This window comes from Aethalodelphis obliquidens, unplaced genomic scaffold (genome assembly GCF_003676395.1).
Source record: "Aethalodelphis obliquidens isolate GAN/ISIS:26980383/991018 unplaced genomic scaffold, ASM367639v1 scaffold10, whole genome shotgun sequence".
Classification (NCBI taxonomy): domain Eukaryota; kingdom Metazoa; phylum Chordata; class Mammalia; order Artiodactyla; family Delphinidae; genus Aethalodelphis; species Aethalodelphis obliquidens.
In genome coordinates this window covers 41,886,495-41,903,327 of record NW_020837954.1, presented here as the reverse complement: position 1 = coordinate 41,903,327, position 16,833 = coordinate 41,886,495, and the positions used below count along the sequence as shown (strand labels likewise).

General features: G+C 50.7%; 1 protein-coding gene across 5 annotated transcripts in view; it reads left to right on the top strand.

Moving 5' to 3' along the window:
* Positions 1 to 16,833, top strand: part of ACTN1 (actinin alpha 1) — a 95,960-nt gene that overhangs the window by 54,617 nt on the left and 24,510 nt on the right. For all 5 annotated transcript variants that reach the window (XM_027111597.1, XM_027111595.1, XM_027111596.1 and 2 more), the window contains 5 exons: positions 2,584 to 2,703; positions 10,415 to 10,501; positions 12,297 to 12,384; positions 12,918 to 12,996; positions 16,615 to 16,696. In XM_027111597.1, coding sequence (XP_026967398.1) covers positions 2,584 to 2,703; positions 10,415 to 10,501; positions 12,297 to 12,384; positions 12,918 to 12,996; positions 16,615 to 16,696 — 456 coding nt within the window. The remainder of the gene's footprint in view (positions 1 to 2,583; positions 2,704 to 10,414; positions 10,502 to 12,296; positions 12,385 to 12,917; positions 12,997 to 16,614; positions 16,697 to 16,833) is intronic.

The window sequence follows — 16,833 nt, the reverse complement described above, 5'->3', positions numbered from 1 at the left end:
TTTTTTTGCGGTACGCGGGCCTCTCACTGTTGTGGCCTCTCCCGTTGTGGAGCACAGGCTCCGGACGCGCAGGCTCAGCAGCCATGGCTCACGGGCCCAGCCGCTCCGCGGCATGTGGGATCTTCCCGGACCGGGGCACGAACCCGTGTCCCCTGCATCGGCAGGTGGACTCTCAACCACTGCGCCACCAGGGAAGCGCTCCTTCCTTTTTAAGGCCAAATAATATTCCATCGTGTATATATATCCCACATTTCGTTTATTCAGTCATCTGTCAATTCACACTTGAGTCGTTTCCACCTTTTGGCTATTGTGAATAATGCCGCTAAGAACATGGTGTACAGATATCTGTTCAAGTCTGTGCTTTCAGTTCTCTTGCGTATGTACCCAGAAGTGGAATTGCTGGGTCCTAGAGTAATTCTATATTTAATTTTTTTAGGAACTGCCATATGTTTTCTTCTGCTTTTTAGAGTGTCTTTCCCGACCTCTCTTCCAACATTTCTTAGTTTAAACAAACCTGGCATTGTTCTTTTTCGTTCTTCAAAACTCAGCTTAGGCGTTTCCTCCAGGAAGGCTTCCCTGACTACCACCGCCCCCCACCCCCCACCCTCACTCGTGCTTTGAGTGGCTGCCCTCCTCTGGGCTCCTAGAACAGGCTGTTGATTCCTCTAGTGTGTCATTTGCCATGCAGCAGGATCATTTTTGGCTCATGTGTTTTCTCCTCACTGCGCACTGAGCCCCTTAGGGTGGTGACAGTCTCATCTGTATCCCAAGTGCTTAGACCTGTACTTGGCACGTAGGTGATGCTCAACAAATATTAGAGTGACTGACTGCCCGCTGGGCTTTTCCGCGTACCCACCAGATGCTCTCACTGAACGGGCCAGCCTGTGCACATCTGTGGGGCGGGGAGAGATTGAGTCACCGAGATGTTGCCTTTTCCTCCTTGAGCGTTTCTGGAGATGGGTAGGATAACAGGAGAAAGGAAGAGGGTGCTCCCTGCAGAGGTCCTCTGAGTGTGGTCCCTGGACCACCCAGCAGAATCAGCAGGACTGCTTGGCCACATGCAGGTTCCCAGCCCACACCCCAGACCTCCTAAATCAGAAACTCAGGAAGCAGGGGAAGGGGACTGGACGTCTGCAGTTAGCAGGTCCTCCTGGTGGTTCTGTGCTGATTGAAGTCCCAGAACCACTATCCTTGCTGCCTCCACTGTCTTGGAGAAGCCCCATTCCAGCCAGTGTACGTGGCTGGTGGGCTGGCTGACGAACTCAGGCTTAGCAGGACCTAAGGGCTGGGGCTCTAGGGGGCACGAGGTGCTGCCTCCATCCATCCTATCGGGGGGAGCCCTGCGGCATCTCATCTGCTCAGGAGGGCGGTAGGGTTCCTTGCCAGAGAGGGGGGCAATGGCCACAGCCTTGGGAAAGCCGTGAGCGGAAAGTCTTGATTTAATAATAAAAACCCAGCTGTGCTTCCCTGGGAGCTGCTCGGCCAAATGACATCTGTGGCAGGAATTCTGTTCTCTAGAAGCTGGGGGGCCCCCTGGGGAGTTGGGAGGCCCCCCAGAGAAATGCCGCTCTGACAGGGTGGGCATGGCCCAGCATCAGGGCCACCCTGCCCCTCGAGATCTCTCAGCCAGACTGTCGATGTGCTCGGAAGGGAGCGGGGAGGGCACTGCTGGGCTGGGCTGGAGACCGTGGCAGGTGCAAGGGTCCTGAATTTCAGGTCCTAGGATGGTGGTTCTCAGCCTTTTAGGGTCCCTGACCTCTTAGAGACTCTGAACGCTGTGTGCCCCTTCCCCAGATGTGGGCACACATGTTGTACATACGCATTTTTCAGATGGTTTCAGGAGGTCCCTGGACACCTCTGGTCTATGCTCTTAACAGGGTGTTTGGAGAACCTGCTCCTCAACACCCGTTTCCCGGGAGCTTCTGACCGAAAAGCCTGAGCAGCAGGGGCTCCCCTGTGGAAGCTGGAGGGGTGGGGTGAGGTGGGGGAGTGGCTGTGGAGTGACGGTGGGGGATTGACTCAGAGCTGAGCCGAGGGTACCCCTGGGAGGCAGTAACCGGACAAGAGCAGCGGTGCTCAAATGAGAGAGGACTGGCAGAGCACAGGGAACTCTTCCAGAATACTCTAGAGTGACCCAAGCACTCCCCCAGGCCAGAACAATCTAGGCTAGGAGTTCGGGGCCTTTGCATGTGCTGTTCCTTCTGCCTTGGTCACCAGTCCCTGCAGTCTGGGCCTGGCTGCCTCCCACTCAGAGGCCTCCCCTGACCACCTCACAACTCTTTCGCCCTCCTGCCTGCCCTCCTCTGCTGTGTCTCTTTTAAAGCATTTATTTTAAGAATTTACCCTCTGGCTGCTTGTTCATTTATGTGTTTCTCTGATGAAGATCTGTCTCTCCTCCTGGACCATAAGTGTATGAAGGCAGCAAACTGTTCTGTGCACCCCCGCATTCCCAGCACACAGCCAAGTCTTTGGCATATGTTAGGGGCTTGATACAGACTTGTTGAGTGGCTGCAAGCAGTTTAGACCTGAGGAGTCGGAGAATAGCATCTCACTTCCTGTCCCTCCCTCTCGGTCTGTGTTCAGGTGAACGCTTGGCCAAGCCGGAGAGAGGCAAAATGAGGGTGCACAAGATCTCCAATGTCAACAAGGCCCTGGACTTCATAGCCAGCAAGGGGGTCAAGCTGGTGTCCATAGGAGCTGAAGGTGAGTAAGGCCTGCCCCTGGCTGCCCCCCGGAGTGGGATTCTCCCCACCCCACAACTTCCTGGTTCTTTCGGCCTTTTCCAGCCTGACTCCTAGACCCACTCTTATGTCCCACCCACTTCTAGACATCCCTGGGGGCATTTGGAAGTAGGGCTCCCAGCACCTCCATCTGGTCGACCCCGTGGATCCTTCATGTAAAAACAGCACTTTCCATCCAATCTCAGCACCTTGGCAACCCCTCCGCGGAATCCTAGCGCTGTGGGATATACCTGTGTGGAATGCCACCTCCCTCTTCCACAGGCCTGGCTGCATCGCGCTGTCCCAAGCAGAGAGTTCTGTGGTCTGGGGAGAGTGTGCAGACACTGGCTGGGTGGAGGCAGCCCCCTGCAGGATGGCTGTCCACACGCCTTTAGGAACATTTCTAATATCATTTCCCGGCAGAGCAGCTTCTTGCCTCTTTGCCCTTTACTTACAAAAAAATTGTTTATACACCTGAAGCTAACACAAGATTGTAAATCAACTTTACTTCAATTTAAAAAAATTGTTTAAAGCTCAGTCTAAACCATTATTAGCATGTTCTTAATGGTTAAAAGGAGGTTGCACAATTTCTTGTGTGCACTGTAATGGTTCTGAAGGATTTAGGGAGGGTCGTGAGGTGATGAGAATAAAATACCATAACTAGGCCCCGTCAGAACTGTGTCCTAGGGATTCTGCAATGCATTGGGCATCTGCTGTATGGTGCCAGAGATCAGAAGGTGAGTGAGACACCATCTCCATTCATTCACTTCTTCACTGTAGATACAAGCCTGGCTGTGATTACTGATCACTTGCTCTGCAGCAGGTACTGTGCTGAAGCCCTTTGCACCAGTGATCTCATTTCACCCTCACCAGCCCTATGAGGTGGCTCTAATTATTATCCCCATTTTACAAAAGGAAAATACATGCCTGACGAGATTAACTTGTCCCAAGTCCCATCATCAGCAAGTGGTAAAGCCAGAACTCAAATTCAGGTCTGAGTGACTCCAGAGAAATACCCCAGAGGGTGGCCTTTCCTTGCAGAGGTTGGAGGGTCTTGCTTCAGTAAATCCGCAGGAGCTGATCTCTTCTCTGGTTGATGACTTTAAAGTCCTCCTCTTTTTTTCTAGCAATTGAGGGATTTGATATATCAACATCAAACTGAGAAATTGGAGCACAGCGGTTGGCAGACCGCAGTCCACGGGGTCCAGCTTGGCTGACCTGGGTTTTTGTAACTAGGGGAACACGGCCATACCCATTTGTTTACATATCATTGGCTGCTTTCCTGCTACAGGCGGAATTGAATAGTTGCGACAGAGACCATATGGCCTGCAAAGCCGAAAATATTTCCTATCAGGCCCTTTACAGGAAAAGCTTGCTGACCCCTGCCTTACCAGGGACTCAGACTAGTACTTGAGGCCATCACAGGTGGTGCCTTATGCATCCCACCCCTCAGCTGTGAGGCAGGGATCACGTCTTCTACATCCTTGTGGCCCCAGCTCCTAGCAGCGTGATGCACACAGTCAGTGCTCAGTAAACGTTCGAAGGGCTTGTGCGTAGCAGGATACTTTGCTCTGTGAGTGGGAAAATAATCGCTGCCTGTTAAGAAGAAAAGAATAGTTTGTTCTCTTAGGGAGGAATCAAGGCTTGGCAGAATGGGCTTCCCTGGTGGCACAGTGGTTGAGAGTCTGCCTGCCGATGCAGGGGACGCGGGTTCGTGCCCCGGTCCGGGAAGATCCCACATGCCGCGGAGCAGCTGGGCCCATGAGCCGTGGCCGCTGAGCCTGTGCGTCCGGAGCCCGTGCTCCGCAACGGGAGAGGCCACAACAGTGAGAGGCCCGCGTACCGCAAAAAAAAATAAATAAATAAAAAAATAAAAGACTTGGCAGAAAAAGTTTCAACCAAGCAGGTATGGGAAGCCAAAGAAATTGCCACTCAGGTCGTCTGGTGCACGCTCAGATGCTCAGTGGAACAGGGAAGTAGAGGACGTATGATGTGGGCTGGGGTGAGCGGTAGGGATGAGTGGGGAGAAGAGGGGAGAACATGCCCTTCTAAGCAGGGCAGCTGCCATGTAGATCTGGTCAGTTGTTGCTGTGTGGGAATACTCTTCAAGCATTGCTAGATCTTCCAATTTTTCAAAAGAAGCCAGAAATCCAGATTTTTAGAAAGGAACATTTAACAACTACCTAAAAAAATATATTTGTAAAGACTCTGAATACCAAAGGGGAGGAAGAAAGGAGAAGATGGGCGAGAATAGCACTTGCTGAGTTCCAGATCTGTGGCTGACTAGACAGGATACTTTAACAGGCTTGTCATGTCACCAGCCACATTCTACAGTCAAGGAAACTGAGGCTCGAAGAAGTTGATGGAATGGAAGTGTGTAGTACAGGCTCTGGGCCAGACTGCTTCCATATGGCAGAGCCAGTAAACCCCGGGGGTTTGGGCTCTGGAGCTGAGGTCTGAAGCTCTCCCATCACCCCAAGGCTTTGCTGCCTCCTCTGCAGGGGCCCAGGACAGAAATTTCATGTCTGATTTTCCTCAGCTCTGAAGTGGCAGGTCAAGCTGGCTGTGTTGTCTCGACAGAGGGGTAAGGAGCAAAGACTGACATGGGTGTGAACGCTCACGACCCCCCTCTGGTCTCTGGGGAGTCACCTAACCTAGCTGGCCAGAGTTTTCTAGCTCCTTCGGCACCAGCCTCGCTTCTCAAAAGATTTCTAAAGCCTCCTTAAAATGAGCCATTCCCTACCTTCTCGCTGCCTTCAGGCCAAGCCTTCCCTCTGAGATCCTCGCTCCCGTGTCAAGCTGAAGTGATAACCTATATAGGAAAAGAATCTGAAAGAGAATGAATATATGTACATGTATAACTGAATCACTTTGGGGTACACCTGAAACTAACGCAACATTGTAAGTCAACTACACTCCAATAAATTTAAAAAAAGAAAACAAAAAAAAGCTGAGCACCAAGATCATGCCAGGACGGCCGCTCTGCTGAGCCAGGAAACTGGATGAGGCCCTGAATGGGTTTTGTTTATTTTAATGAAGTGAAGTTGACTGCTGTAGACTATAAAAGGCAGTGGAATGGATCACCTGGAAGGAGCCCTCTTGGGGGTGGGGTGGGGGAGATGTTGCCAGTTGTTCTGGCTGGGGTGCCCTGGGGACCAGGCCCAGCCCAGGTGAAAGGCCCCAGACCTTTGAAGGGTTATCACGTGGGGCAAGGTCTCGACTCTGACTGACTCTGATGTGCAGAACCAGGCCCGGAAGGGAGACCCTGTGGGCAGGCTGACTGTGGATAACATACAGAACCTCAGGGGATGCAGTGGGTGCTCTGGGAAAGGTACGGGCTCCCTGCCCCCAAAGATGGAGGCCAGGGGCAAGAAGCATCCACACCGCGGCAGGGGTTAGAATAGATCCTTGGGGTTTCTTGTGTGATACTTGATTCTAGAATGTCTAGACTTCACGGGGTTGGGACTTGACGTGGGTGAGTGGTGGGATTTAACCAGATGAGGGCACCTGAGAAGGATTTTTCCTTTGAAGATCTTGAGGCAGGGAAAGCTTGATGGCTTTGGGCGCTAGAGCTTGGGGGTGGGCTCCAAGATTGAGCATCTGTCCTTAGGATGGAGGGGGCGGCGGGTGCAGTAGCTAAACCCAATGGTCTTGGGAGGTGGTGACCCCCAGGGTTCTAGTTTCTATCACGTGGAGTTCCTTCGGCATCATTCATGCCACCGTCTGAATACTGCTCAGTGACTGCGTCCCCGGACTGGGGCCAGGGGACAGGCAGGTTCTGAGTAAAATCAGGATGTGAACAGCTTCACAGGTAGCTGTGGTCTAGGAATGGCTTCTTCCCACACCCACAGCGACACTGCTTTTTTGGTTTGGCTTGGTTTTTTAAAGATTGTTTTGATGTGGGCCATTTTTAAAGTCCTTATTGAATTTGTTACAATATTGCTTCTGTTTTATGTTTTGGTTTTTTGGCCACAAGCCGTGTGGGATCTTAGCTCCCCAACCAGGGATCGAACCCACACCCTCTGCATTGGAAGGCAAAGTCTTAACCACTGGACCGCCAGGGAAGTCCCAGACATTGTTAATCTAGCGTCGTGGTTTTTCCCCCAGGGGCCCAGTTGTGGCCTTGGAACCCTTCTTTTGGACCCAGCATTTCAGGCCATATAGATGCCTATGAGATGGGCAGCCTTACTCCAAACAGAGATGCCTGGGGAAAGGATCTGCCGTTCTCGGGACCAGGGCAGGAGAGCCCTCTGGGGAGGGTTACACTCTGAGGGTGTGTGGGGAATCAGGTGGGCCCTGGGGATGGGTGGTACATGGGCTGTTAACTGTACACACACCACTCTCTTTGCCTGTCCTTGGCCCCCCTTTTTTCTGGAGTGAAACTGCTTCTTTGGTAGGAGTTAGAATTCAGTAAGCAACACCCCCAGGGCTTGGGTGTTTCTGTGGAAGGAGGAGAGACGTAAGTAGGCGAGACCCAGAGAAGAAGCTGCCTTGTCTTCCTTGGTGCTGGGAGGACACTGAGCTCACGGCCAGCAGGAGGCTGGGATTTTTTTTTTTTTTTGCAGTACGTGGGCCTCTCACTGTTGTGGCCTCTCCCGTTGCGGAGCACAGGCTCCGGACACGCAGGCTCAGCGGCCATGGCTCACGGGCCCAGCCTCTCCGCGGCATGTGGGATCCTCCCGGACCGGGGCACGAACCCGTGTCCCCTGCATCGGCAGGCGGACTCTCAACCACTGCGCCACCAGGGAAGCCCGGCTGGGATATTTTGATCTTCACAAATGGGGCGGCTGGGGGTGGGGACACCGGCCCCAAGTCATTAAAAACTTGTGAACATCATTTTCAATTATGTTCTAATTGTCTGTTTGGTGAGCACAGCTGTGCTCTGTTCCAGACCTGGGTGCGGTCCTGGAGGAGCCCAAGTGCTCTTATGTTCTCTGCCCGCTCGCCCACCTGTGGTTAGTGTCCTCCAGTGTCCTATTCATTCATTCATTCATTTGTTCATTCATTCAACAAATGTCGATGGAGGGCCTTTTCTGTGTCAGGGACAATGCTGGGCTCTTAAGCAGTGATGCAAAACAAAAAATCTTTACCCTCAGGGAGCTTACGTTCTAGAAGAGGGAGAAGAAAATATATATGTCGGTTGTAGAAAAGTAAAATGGGAGGTCCAGGAAGGTCTCAGTGAGAAGATGAAGGGTGAGTGGAAACAGGAGGGAGGTGAGGGGTATCCCAGGACCAGGGAGAGGTGCAGGGAGGCCGTGTGACTGGAGGGGTAGAGGGAGGAGGGGTCCCAGAGGCCCCACCAGCCACTGCCTTTGGCTCTGAGTGGAGGTTTTGAGCAGAGAGGTGACAAGTCTGGGGATTTGCTCAGTCATGCCTCGTACTTTGCACCTCCACAGGGTTTCCAGTGTGTGGTCATGATAAATACCCTGGCAGCAAGGGCCTTCACAGCAGCCTTACTCTGTATTTCACTCCACTGGCTTGGGCTAGAGAGAGAATTTTTTTCTCAAAAAGTTGAGCAACTTCAAGATGCTTGCTCCCTATTGCCACGTTATTTCCCAGAAAGGTATTTTTTGTTTTTTTAAAAACTTCTAGCCACAGTATGGTAGCCTTATTACCACCCTGGTGTGTGTTCGCTGTTTTTCAACTTTGCTAATTTAATAGCCGGGAAATGGTATCTTATAACTTTAATTCCAAGTGAGATTGACATTCTTACAAATTGGTTATTTGTATTTCGTGAAGTGTATTCATGTCTTTTGCCTACTTGTGTATTATGAGTTTAGACTTTTATCAATTTATATAAACACTTTGAACATTACAGATGCAAAACCATTGGGAGTCACAAATGAAAGGGCATTTGAAAAATATCAAACGTTCAGGAACTGGTTCTTTTTTTTTTTTAATTTTCTGTGGAGCACAGTTGCTTTACAAGGACCTGATTCTTGACTGATTAACTGACTACTCCCACTCCCCGCAAGCCTGCTCTGCAAAGTGCAGCCGGCTGTTTTAGTTATTAAGGAGGATGGTCGTATGCTGCTACAGCTCTCTGTCTCTCTAACTCAGGTTCTCCGACTTGGATCATTGTCCTGCGGATGCCTAGGGTTCTGGGAGGGGCATTCAAACCCCCTTCTTTACAGGAAGAGTCACATCCTGTCCCAAGTCCAAAGTGGACACTGTGCTTCCTTTACTCGGCACCCTGATGCAGGCTCAGCAGACTTACCCACTGTCCCCACCAGAAGCTGCTGTGGCCAGGCATCACTGCTCAGTGCCTTCGCCTTGCATGCAATTTTGCCCTCCCTTTTGAGGAAGGGGATGAAATCTTAATTTCCGTAGTGGAATCCACTCTTGTTTAAGGGGTTTGTTTTGTGGGAAGCAAACCCAAGTGGATGTGGGCTCAGGGGATTAGGAGTCCCTGGAAGTTGCCCCTTCTTATGGTTTTGTTGGGTCTCCCCTAACACTAGTGTTGCAGGTAGGAAAAAACGAGATATTCTGTGTATGCCTGAGTCTTAACTGAGAGTACCTCACCATGGGGCCAGGTTACCATCTTCTGGCCTGGAAGCAGGTGAGGGTAAGGAGTCTGCATTTGATTGTTACCCTTCTCAACCCCCAAGACTATAAATGACTCCATGTCTTAGGCTCCTTGAAGACAGGGCTTATATATCTTTGTATTCCCTGCCTTTGAGTCTGGTACAGAAAAAAAAAAAATTACTTCATAGAATTTATAACATTTTTTAAAAAGTCTAGAAAGTGCTGCTTAGACTGAATTTAGTGGGGTATCTCTTTTTTTTTTAAAGATAGATTTTATTCATTTTTTAAAAAAATTTTATTTATTTTTAGCTGCGTTGGGTCTTCATTGCTGTGAGCGGGCTTTCTGTAGCTGCAGTGAGTGGGGGCTACTCTTCGTTGCGGTGCGTGGGCTTCTCATTGCGGTGGCTTCTCTTGTTGCGGAGCACGGGCTCTAGGCACGCGGGCTTTAGTAATTGTGGCTCGCGGGCTCTAGAGCACAGGCTCAGTAGTTGTGGCGCACGGGCTTAGTTGCTCCGTGGCATGTGGGATCTTCCCGGACCAGGGCTCAAACCCGTGTCCCTTGCATTGGCAGGTGGATTCTTAACCACTGTGCCACCAGGGAAACCCATAGTGGGGTACCTCTTAATTGTGATCTTGAAGCTGTTGTTTGTTTTTTATTAAAAAATACCCAGCTAGTGGCATCGTGAACTTGATTTGTGAGTTAATGGATCCTTCCAGTGGCAGTTTATAAACCTTTGTTGGGTTGGTTAATTTCTGTTGCCTGCACTGGCTTTCCAGCTGTGGATGCCTGTTCTGAGAGCTGTGCTTGCCCAGAGGTCCTCAGCTCACAGAGGTGCCAGGACATTTGTGATGGTATAGAAATTCTGTCCCTCTTCTCTGTTAGGCTGGTGGGCACCACTCAGGGTTTAAGACACCCCCTTCTCTGTTGCCTTTCCTGTTGTACCCAGTCGAATTGACTACTCTCCTGGTGCCCCCAAGACGCCCCCAAGTAGACTTCCTTCCTGACACCTGTGACATGTAATTGCACTAATTTTTAGACTTCCCTCTAGAAGTGGAGTTTGTGGTCATTGACTTCCTAAGTGGCTCACGGAGTGACATGGGCACTCAGGGAGTGTGGACTCTGTTCCTGCTGAGACCCTTCTTAATGTGTCCTACTGCTGTGTCTGTAGAAATCGTGGATGGGAATGTGAAAATGACCCTGGGCATGATCTGGACCATCATCCTCCGCTTTGCCATCCAGGACATCTCCGTGGAAGGTAGGTCTTCTGCTCTGTTCCATGCCATGCCCAGGCTTCCACCTCTCCCGTGCCTTCACCATCACGTCTTCCTCCCTGATCCCCGGGGCAACAGGGCCTTGATCATGGGCCACATCCTGGGCCGCTTACCCATCGCTGGCATCTGTGCGCTCTCCTAGTCTACAGGGAAGTAAGAACTGTTTGGAGTGCTGGTCCCCATAGATGTGTTGGCCCCAGAGAAACCCCTCACTTAGAAAGCCCAAGGTTGCTGTGGGGAAGTGTATTGGAGACACCCCACTTGGCTCTTGGGTTGTTAAATCTGAAAGGGTAGGGGAATAGCAGTCAGGAGGGAGTGACAGGAGGGTGAGCGGACACCGGGTCCTCCACTTTGCTCCTGTAGCACCCTCTGGTGGCCACCTTGTAGATCTGCAAGGGACCACCATGGTCTGGGGCAGTGATCTCTCTAAACTTTTGATTTCACACTCCAGCAGTTTTTGAGCTTTATGTCTGATACGTGTGTATTTATTTTGCACTAAATTATATGCATGTATTTCTATGCATATTATAAAACACACCAAACCAAATTTTTTAAAGATGAGGTGGAGATATTTTAAAAATATTTTTAATTCATTTTAATGGCCTAGAAATCAAATCTTGAAAAGATTTTTGTTCAAAATAATTTTTAATGAGAACAATGTGGATTAAATTGCTTTGTTATGGAAATCTTGGTTTGACACTTGGTGATACAGCAATGTGAAATTCTAAGTTTGGTTTATAGATACCTGGTATTTAGGGCTGAAGTGGTTAAAAAGATACCCTCAGGAGTCACTTAGGGCATGGTGCTTGTTAGTGATAATAGATATAAATCTGGTTTTCAAATAGCTTTCTTGATGAGTTTATTCTTTTGGGTAGACATCTTGTCAGTTCTGATTAAATCGTTTTTTCATCTTGTAATGTGACTGACAAAGAGCTTGAACTAAAAGCAGAAGCGTTAGCTTTGCTGATTTTTTTAATCGTTTTCTTGTGCTTGAATTATTATATTATCTTTGCAGGAATTGTTTAACATCATTTTAAAGTCCATTTTGTGAATCGAAAGTAAATGAGATCATCCACAAACCCACTTTACTGAGTACTATAACCTGCAATTCACAGCCATGAACACATTGGGGCGGTGCAGTTTGCAGCCCTCCTGGGCTGGGAGCTTCTGGGGTCCTCTCAGATACCTGCCCTATCTTACTGATACATGTCTGCTTTACACACAGCAACAGTGTTGATCCATGCATTAAATATAAGGAAACCATTTTTTTTTTTAGATGAACACTAAATGCAACCGGAAGTCCTAATGCTTTCTTCCCACATGGCTGTGTGCCCTCCACAGGGTACATGGGGCCCCTATCTGAAGATTCATGAATTTCAGATTTCACAGACCAATCAAACCTTCCTCCCCAAAGTGGCCACCTGACATAAGTTGCCAGCTTATTTTGTATTGTTGCCATTTCTTTGCATAAAAGGGAGTGACGGGGAGATATTCTGAAAGTTTGAAAAGCCATTTTCTCAGTATTTAAATGTGTAAGGTGGCCAGTTATGAAACGCTTCCTAGCTTACTTCTATGTTTCTCAAATAAGTTCTCAAACTTTGTCAAGGAAGTAGATTTTTGGCCTGGTAGCAGCAGGGTTGAAATCTAGGGGTCTTTGTGTGGACCCCCTGTGTGAAAGAACATGGACCCTGTGGTCACGGTGGGACCTCCATGAGCCCACGCCCCTCCCTCCACCAAGCCAGCCATTGACCTCTCTGCCCGTCATTCCCTTCCCCACAGAGACTTCAGCGAAGGAAGGGCTGCTCTTGTGGTGTCAGAGAAAGACAGCCCCTTACAAAAACGTCAACATCCAGAACTTCCACATAAGGTGAGTGGCTGGGGTCTGAGGGACCCTTGCAGAACCTGGGCTGCTTCCCCCAAGGACCCCGTTGGCTGGGTCAGTCTTAGCTCTAGAACAGAACAAAGACACTTGGGGAAGAAGTCGCTTTTCTGGGAAGGGAGTGTCGCCGTTTGATGCCCCCTTCCTCCTGGAGAGGAGCCCTGTCCCTCCTAGCTACTGCCTGATACACCTTTGGTTGATGCCCTTGGAGACCCCCAAGGAGCGTGTCTGGGAAGTTCTAGCCTGGGGCTCTGGAACAGAGCAGACGAGGGCCCTGGACCTTGGGGGCGGGTAGGGTTGGATGTGGCAGGTGTGTCTCAACTTACCAAGCCCCACAGTGTTGTACCCCAGTGCCTGGGATCGTGGCAGGAAGACAGTTCCTTCCCATGGTATCTTCTCCCAGCTCCTGCTCTGAAGGGTTATGTACTCATCTCTGGAAAAAAGAAGACCCCTGCTTAGTGCTTTGCCCCTACCGCTTGGCCCAACTCACCAGCTTGCCCCCCCTTCTCTCCCCCGGGTAGCTGGAAGGACGGCCTCGGCTTCTGTGCCTTGATTCACCGACACCGGCCTGAGCTGATTGACTACGGGAAGCTGCGGAAGGTACGTGTGCTCACCTGACTCTCCTGTCCCCTCCCCCAGCAGCTCCTACCGACTGGTCCCCCTTGGTTGGGTGGGTGATGGGCAGGACTGGGACCCCTGTTCTGAGAGCCCATGGCCCAGTGTGAAGTCTCCTTAGACGAGCTGAGGAGACAACCCTTCTAGAAGTAAGAGTAAAACACCTGCTCTATCAGGGCTGCCTGAGTATGTATGTGCATAGCACATAGGTACTTGCTGACGTGCCCAACCTGCCAGGAGAAATATCAGAACCACGAAAGCAATTGTTAGGATGAAGGGATACCAAGTGGCCTTTTCCCCTTCTGTTTTTCTGGGTTGTGCAAGGTGCATATATTACTTCCGTAATTTAAGATATTGCGTATTTTTAGAGACATCTGTCCCAGCCTTGTCCGAGGCTTGCTCTACAGTCCTGGGCAGCTTCCCGCCATGACTTGCTTTCCCCCATCGCTGACGTTTGGCTGGGGATTTCAGGGCTGCTTGATTCATCTGTGCTTTTGGTGTGAAGTTGCTGGGGCTTTTCTTGAGCAACAAGATGTCGAGGAACAGACCGGGAGGTGGGAGCTGTGTGTCTAGCCTCGTGATGGTTCTTAGTGTCCGGGCTGGTTAAAGCTGCTGGCCTGACCTGGGAGAGGTCTGTCTGGGACACCGTGACTGTACTCGGCATCCTCCGTCTCAGCCCATCCCAGCACCAGGAGGCCCTGTGGTACAGACATCCTGGGAGAGGCCACCCGTGGAGCCCTCCTCGTGCCCCCGGTGTATGGTCTGGAGCTTGGGTTGGAATGTCACCTGTTGGTCCTTGAATCTCTTGGCAAAGGGCTTCTAGGAATGACCGTTCTGGTATTTGTCTCCTTGATCTTGATACTTGGAGAGCTCAGTGTTCAGTGAAGTCCCCCACCTTGCCTCTGCCCCCAGTGGCCAAGCAAGGCTTCATGTTGCTGGTGCAGCAGCAGCTCTGTGGCATCGGAACCTCCTTTTGGGGTGTGTGGTGGGGTTAACCGCCAAAAAGGATTTGTGAGGGAGGAAAGGAGTAGTTTTCTATCCCCTCCAGAAACCCCAAGCTGGGCCTGAAACTTGAGGCTGGGCCTCTGCCCACCTGCCGAAGGAGAGAGCCCCCCTGCCTGGCCCTGTGCATGGCGGTATCCAGGTGTATGTGGACGAGGGTCCAGCTGACCTCTTGGGGGATGGGGGGGGTCCCAGCCCTCTAACTCAGCCACTTTGCAAAGAGAAAAAAAATCGATTTGAGAACCCCCTGACCCACCTGAAAGCTGTGTGGCCAAACCAGACAGGGGCCAAGGTGGGGGAATCCTAGAGGCGGAGACTTTCTTTAAAGGTATCATCATCACGTACCACTAGCGGTCAGCCGATGCCCTGTGGTGACAGGTGTGCACGTGCCTGTGTCCCTGCTTGGGGGGCCGGGGTGGGCAGCAGCCAGCCAGTGCACAGCTGTTCCTCACCCCCATATAAAGTGGGGTCCGTGCTGACTGTGGCTTTTCAGTCTCGGCCCCCGCCCCACCCCCCGACTCCAGGAGCCTCAGCCTTTTGGGAGGTGAGAGTCCAGGGGCCTTTGTCTCATTCCCGGCCAGCCTCTCCCCACCCTCTGTCCCTCTCTGTGTCTTTTCATTTCTCCCTGTCTCTGTGTGTCTGTCTCCCCTTCTCTTTAATTCAGTAGCAACAGTACAAACCAGAAACAGCACAGACCTGTTCCCACTGAACCGTGGATTCTTTCCAGAAAGCACAGAGGTTGCCAGAGCCTCTGGTGCTTGGGAACAGGGGAGAGCCAAGGGCTGTGACCGGGAAGCACTTCCTTCCGGCACCCGCTCTAGGTGGGCGTGGGGGGCCTGGCGGTCCCTGGGAATCGAGGGGGGCAGGTGGGTGTGCACCCGGGGCCTGAGGATGGCCGAGGGCCTGGACGGAAATGACTGTTGCTGCTTGACAGTGGTTTTTTATTATTCTGGAAGCTGTCAGAGACTTTCCCAGAAGGACTCCACCTTCTCTATTTTGAGCAGTTTCTTCCTGAACGTGTCCCAGATGAATGGATTTATCCTTTTGTACCCTGTGACCCTCACCTTGGCAAACGCGGAAGCTGAGTGGTAGGCTGACAAAGCCATTTGCTTTGGGTTAGTCTGGGAACCAAAAATCGAGTGGGAGGTCCAGTGAGGAACTCCCCCGACTAAGTTATGGGTTTTTTTCCACATTAAAATTTTTTTTTTATTTGGTAAAATATACATAATTTTTAAAGTACCACTTTAACCATTTTTAAGTGCACAGTTCAGTGGCATTAAGTACATTCACACTGGTGTGTACCCATCACCACCACCCAACTCCAGAACTCTTCATCTTGCAAAACTAAAATTCTGAACCCTTTAAGCCATCATTCTCCACTCCCCCTTCCGCCAGTCCCTGGCACTCTACTTTCTGTATCTGAATTTGACCACCCTTGTAGGTACCCATATAAGTGGCATCATATAATATTTGTCCCTTTGAGTCTGACTTATTTCACTTAGCATAATGTTTTCCAGGTTGTCTATGTTGTAGTATGCCCGTCTCAGGATCTCTTTTCTTTTTACGGCAGAATAATATTCCATATCTGTTTATCTGTCAGTGGACGTTTGAGTTATTTCCACCTTTTGGCTATTGTGTATAATGCTGCTATGAATGTGGGTGTACAAATTATTTGAGTCCCTGCTTTCAGTCCTTTGGGGTATAGACCCAGGAGTGGAATTGCTGAGTCATATAGTAGTTCTTTGTTTAACTTTTTGAGGAACCTCCATACTGTTTTCCACAGCAGCTGCACCATTTTACAATCCCACCAACAGTGCACGAGGGTTCCGATTACTCCACCTCCTCACCGATCCCCAATAAGTTTTCTTGAGAAGATAGCAGAGCCAGAATATAGTCAGAAGACTGTAGCTGTTTGAAGGAGCCCCAGATTTCATGGACTATGAGCGCCAAAGGGGCTTGAGACTCCTAGGCCAACTCTTGAGTAACAGGCGGGGAGACTGAGGTTAGGTTACTTACCAGTCCAGCTAGCTGGCTGGTGGTGGAGCTGAAACCAGAAGCCAAGACTGATGGCTCCCAGGCCAGTGCCTGGTCTTAGCTTGCATTTCTTTCTCTTTCTTTCTTTCTTTCTTTCTTTCTTCCTTCCTTTCTTCCTTTCTTCCTTTCTTCCTTTCTTTCTTTCTTTTCTTCCTTTCTTTCTTCCTTTCTTTCTTCCTTTCTTTCTTTCTTCCTTTCTTCCTCCCTCCCTCCCTCCCTCCCTCCTTCCTTTCCTTTCCTTTCCTTTCCTTTCCTTTCCTTTCCTTTCTCTTCTCTAGTTGAGGCAAGCAGGGGCTACTCTTTGTTGCAGTGCTTGGGCATCTCACTGTGGTGGCTTCTCTTGCTCTGGAGCACGGGCTCTAGGCACGCGGGCTTCAGTAGTTGCAGCACTCAGGCTCAGCAGTTGTGGCTTGCGGGCTGTAGAGCACAGGCTCAGTAGTTGTGGCGCTCTCCGTTGCTCCGCGGCATGTGGCAGTCCCCCCGCCCCCAGTCTTGGTGATCATTGAGATGGGGGTAGCCAGAGACTTCTTGTGCCTCTCACCCGCCTTCTTCTTCTTCTCCCCCTAGGACGACCCACTTACAAACCTGAACACGGCCTTCGATGTGGCGGAGAAGTACCTGGACATCCCCAAGATGTTGGATGCAGAAGGTGAAAGGCGCTTTCCTTCTGGGCCTTCGGCTCTTCTCCCGGCTGTGGCCAGCGGCCAGGAAGGGCGGGCCCCGCACCTGAGTCCAGAAGGGAGAAGGCTTGGTCTTCATCTGGGGAGCCAGGGGGTCAGTTGTTTC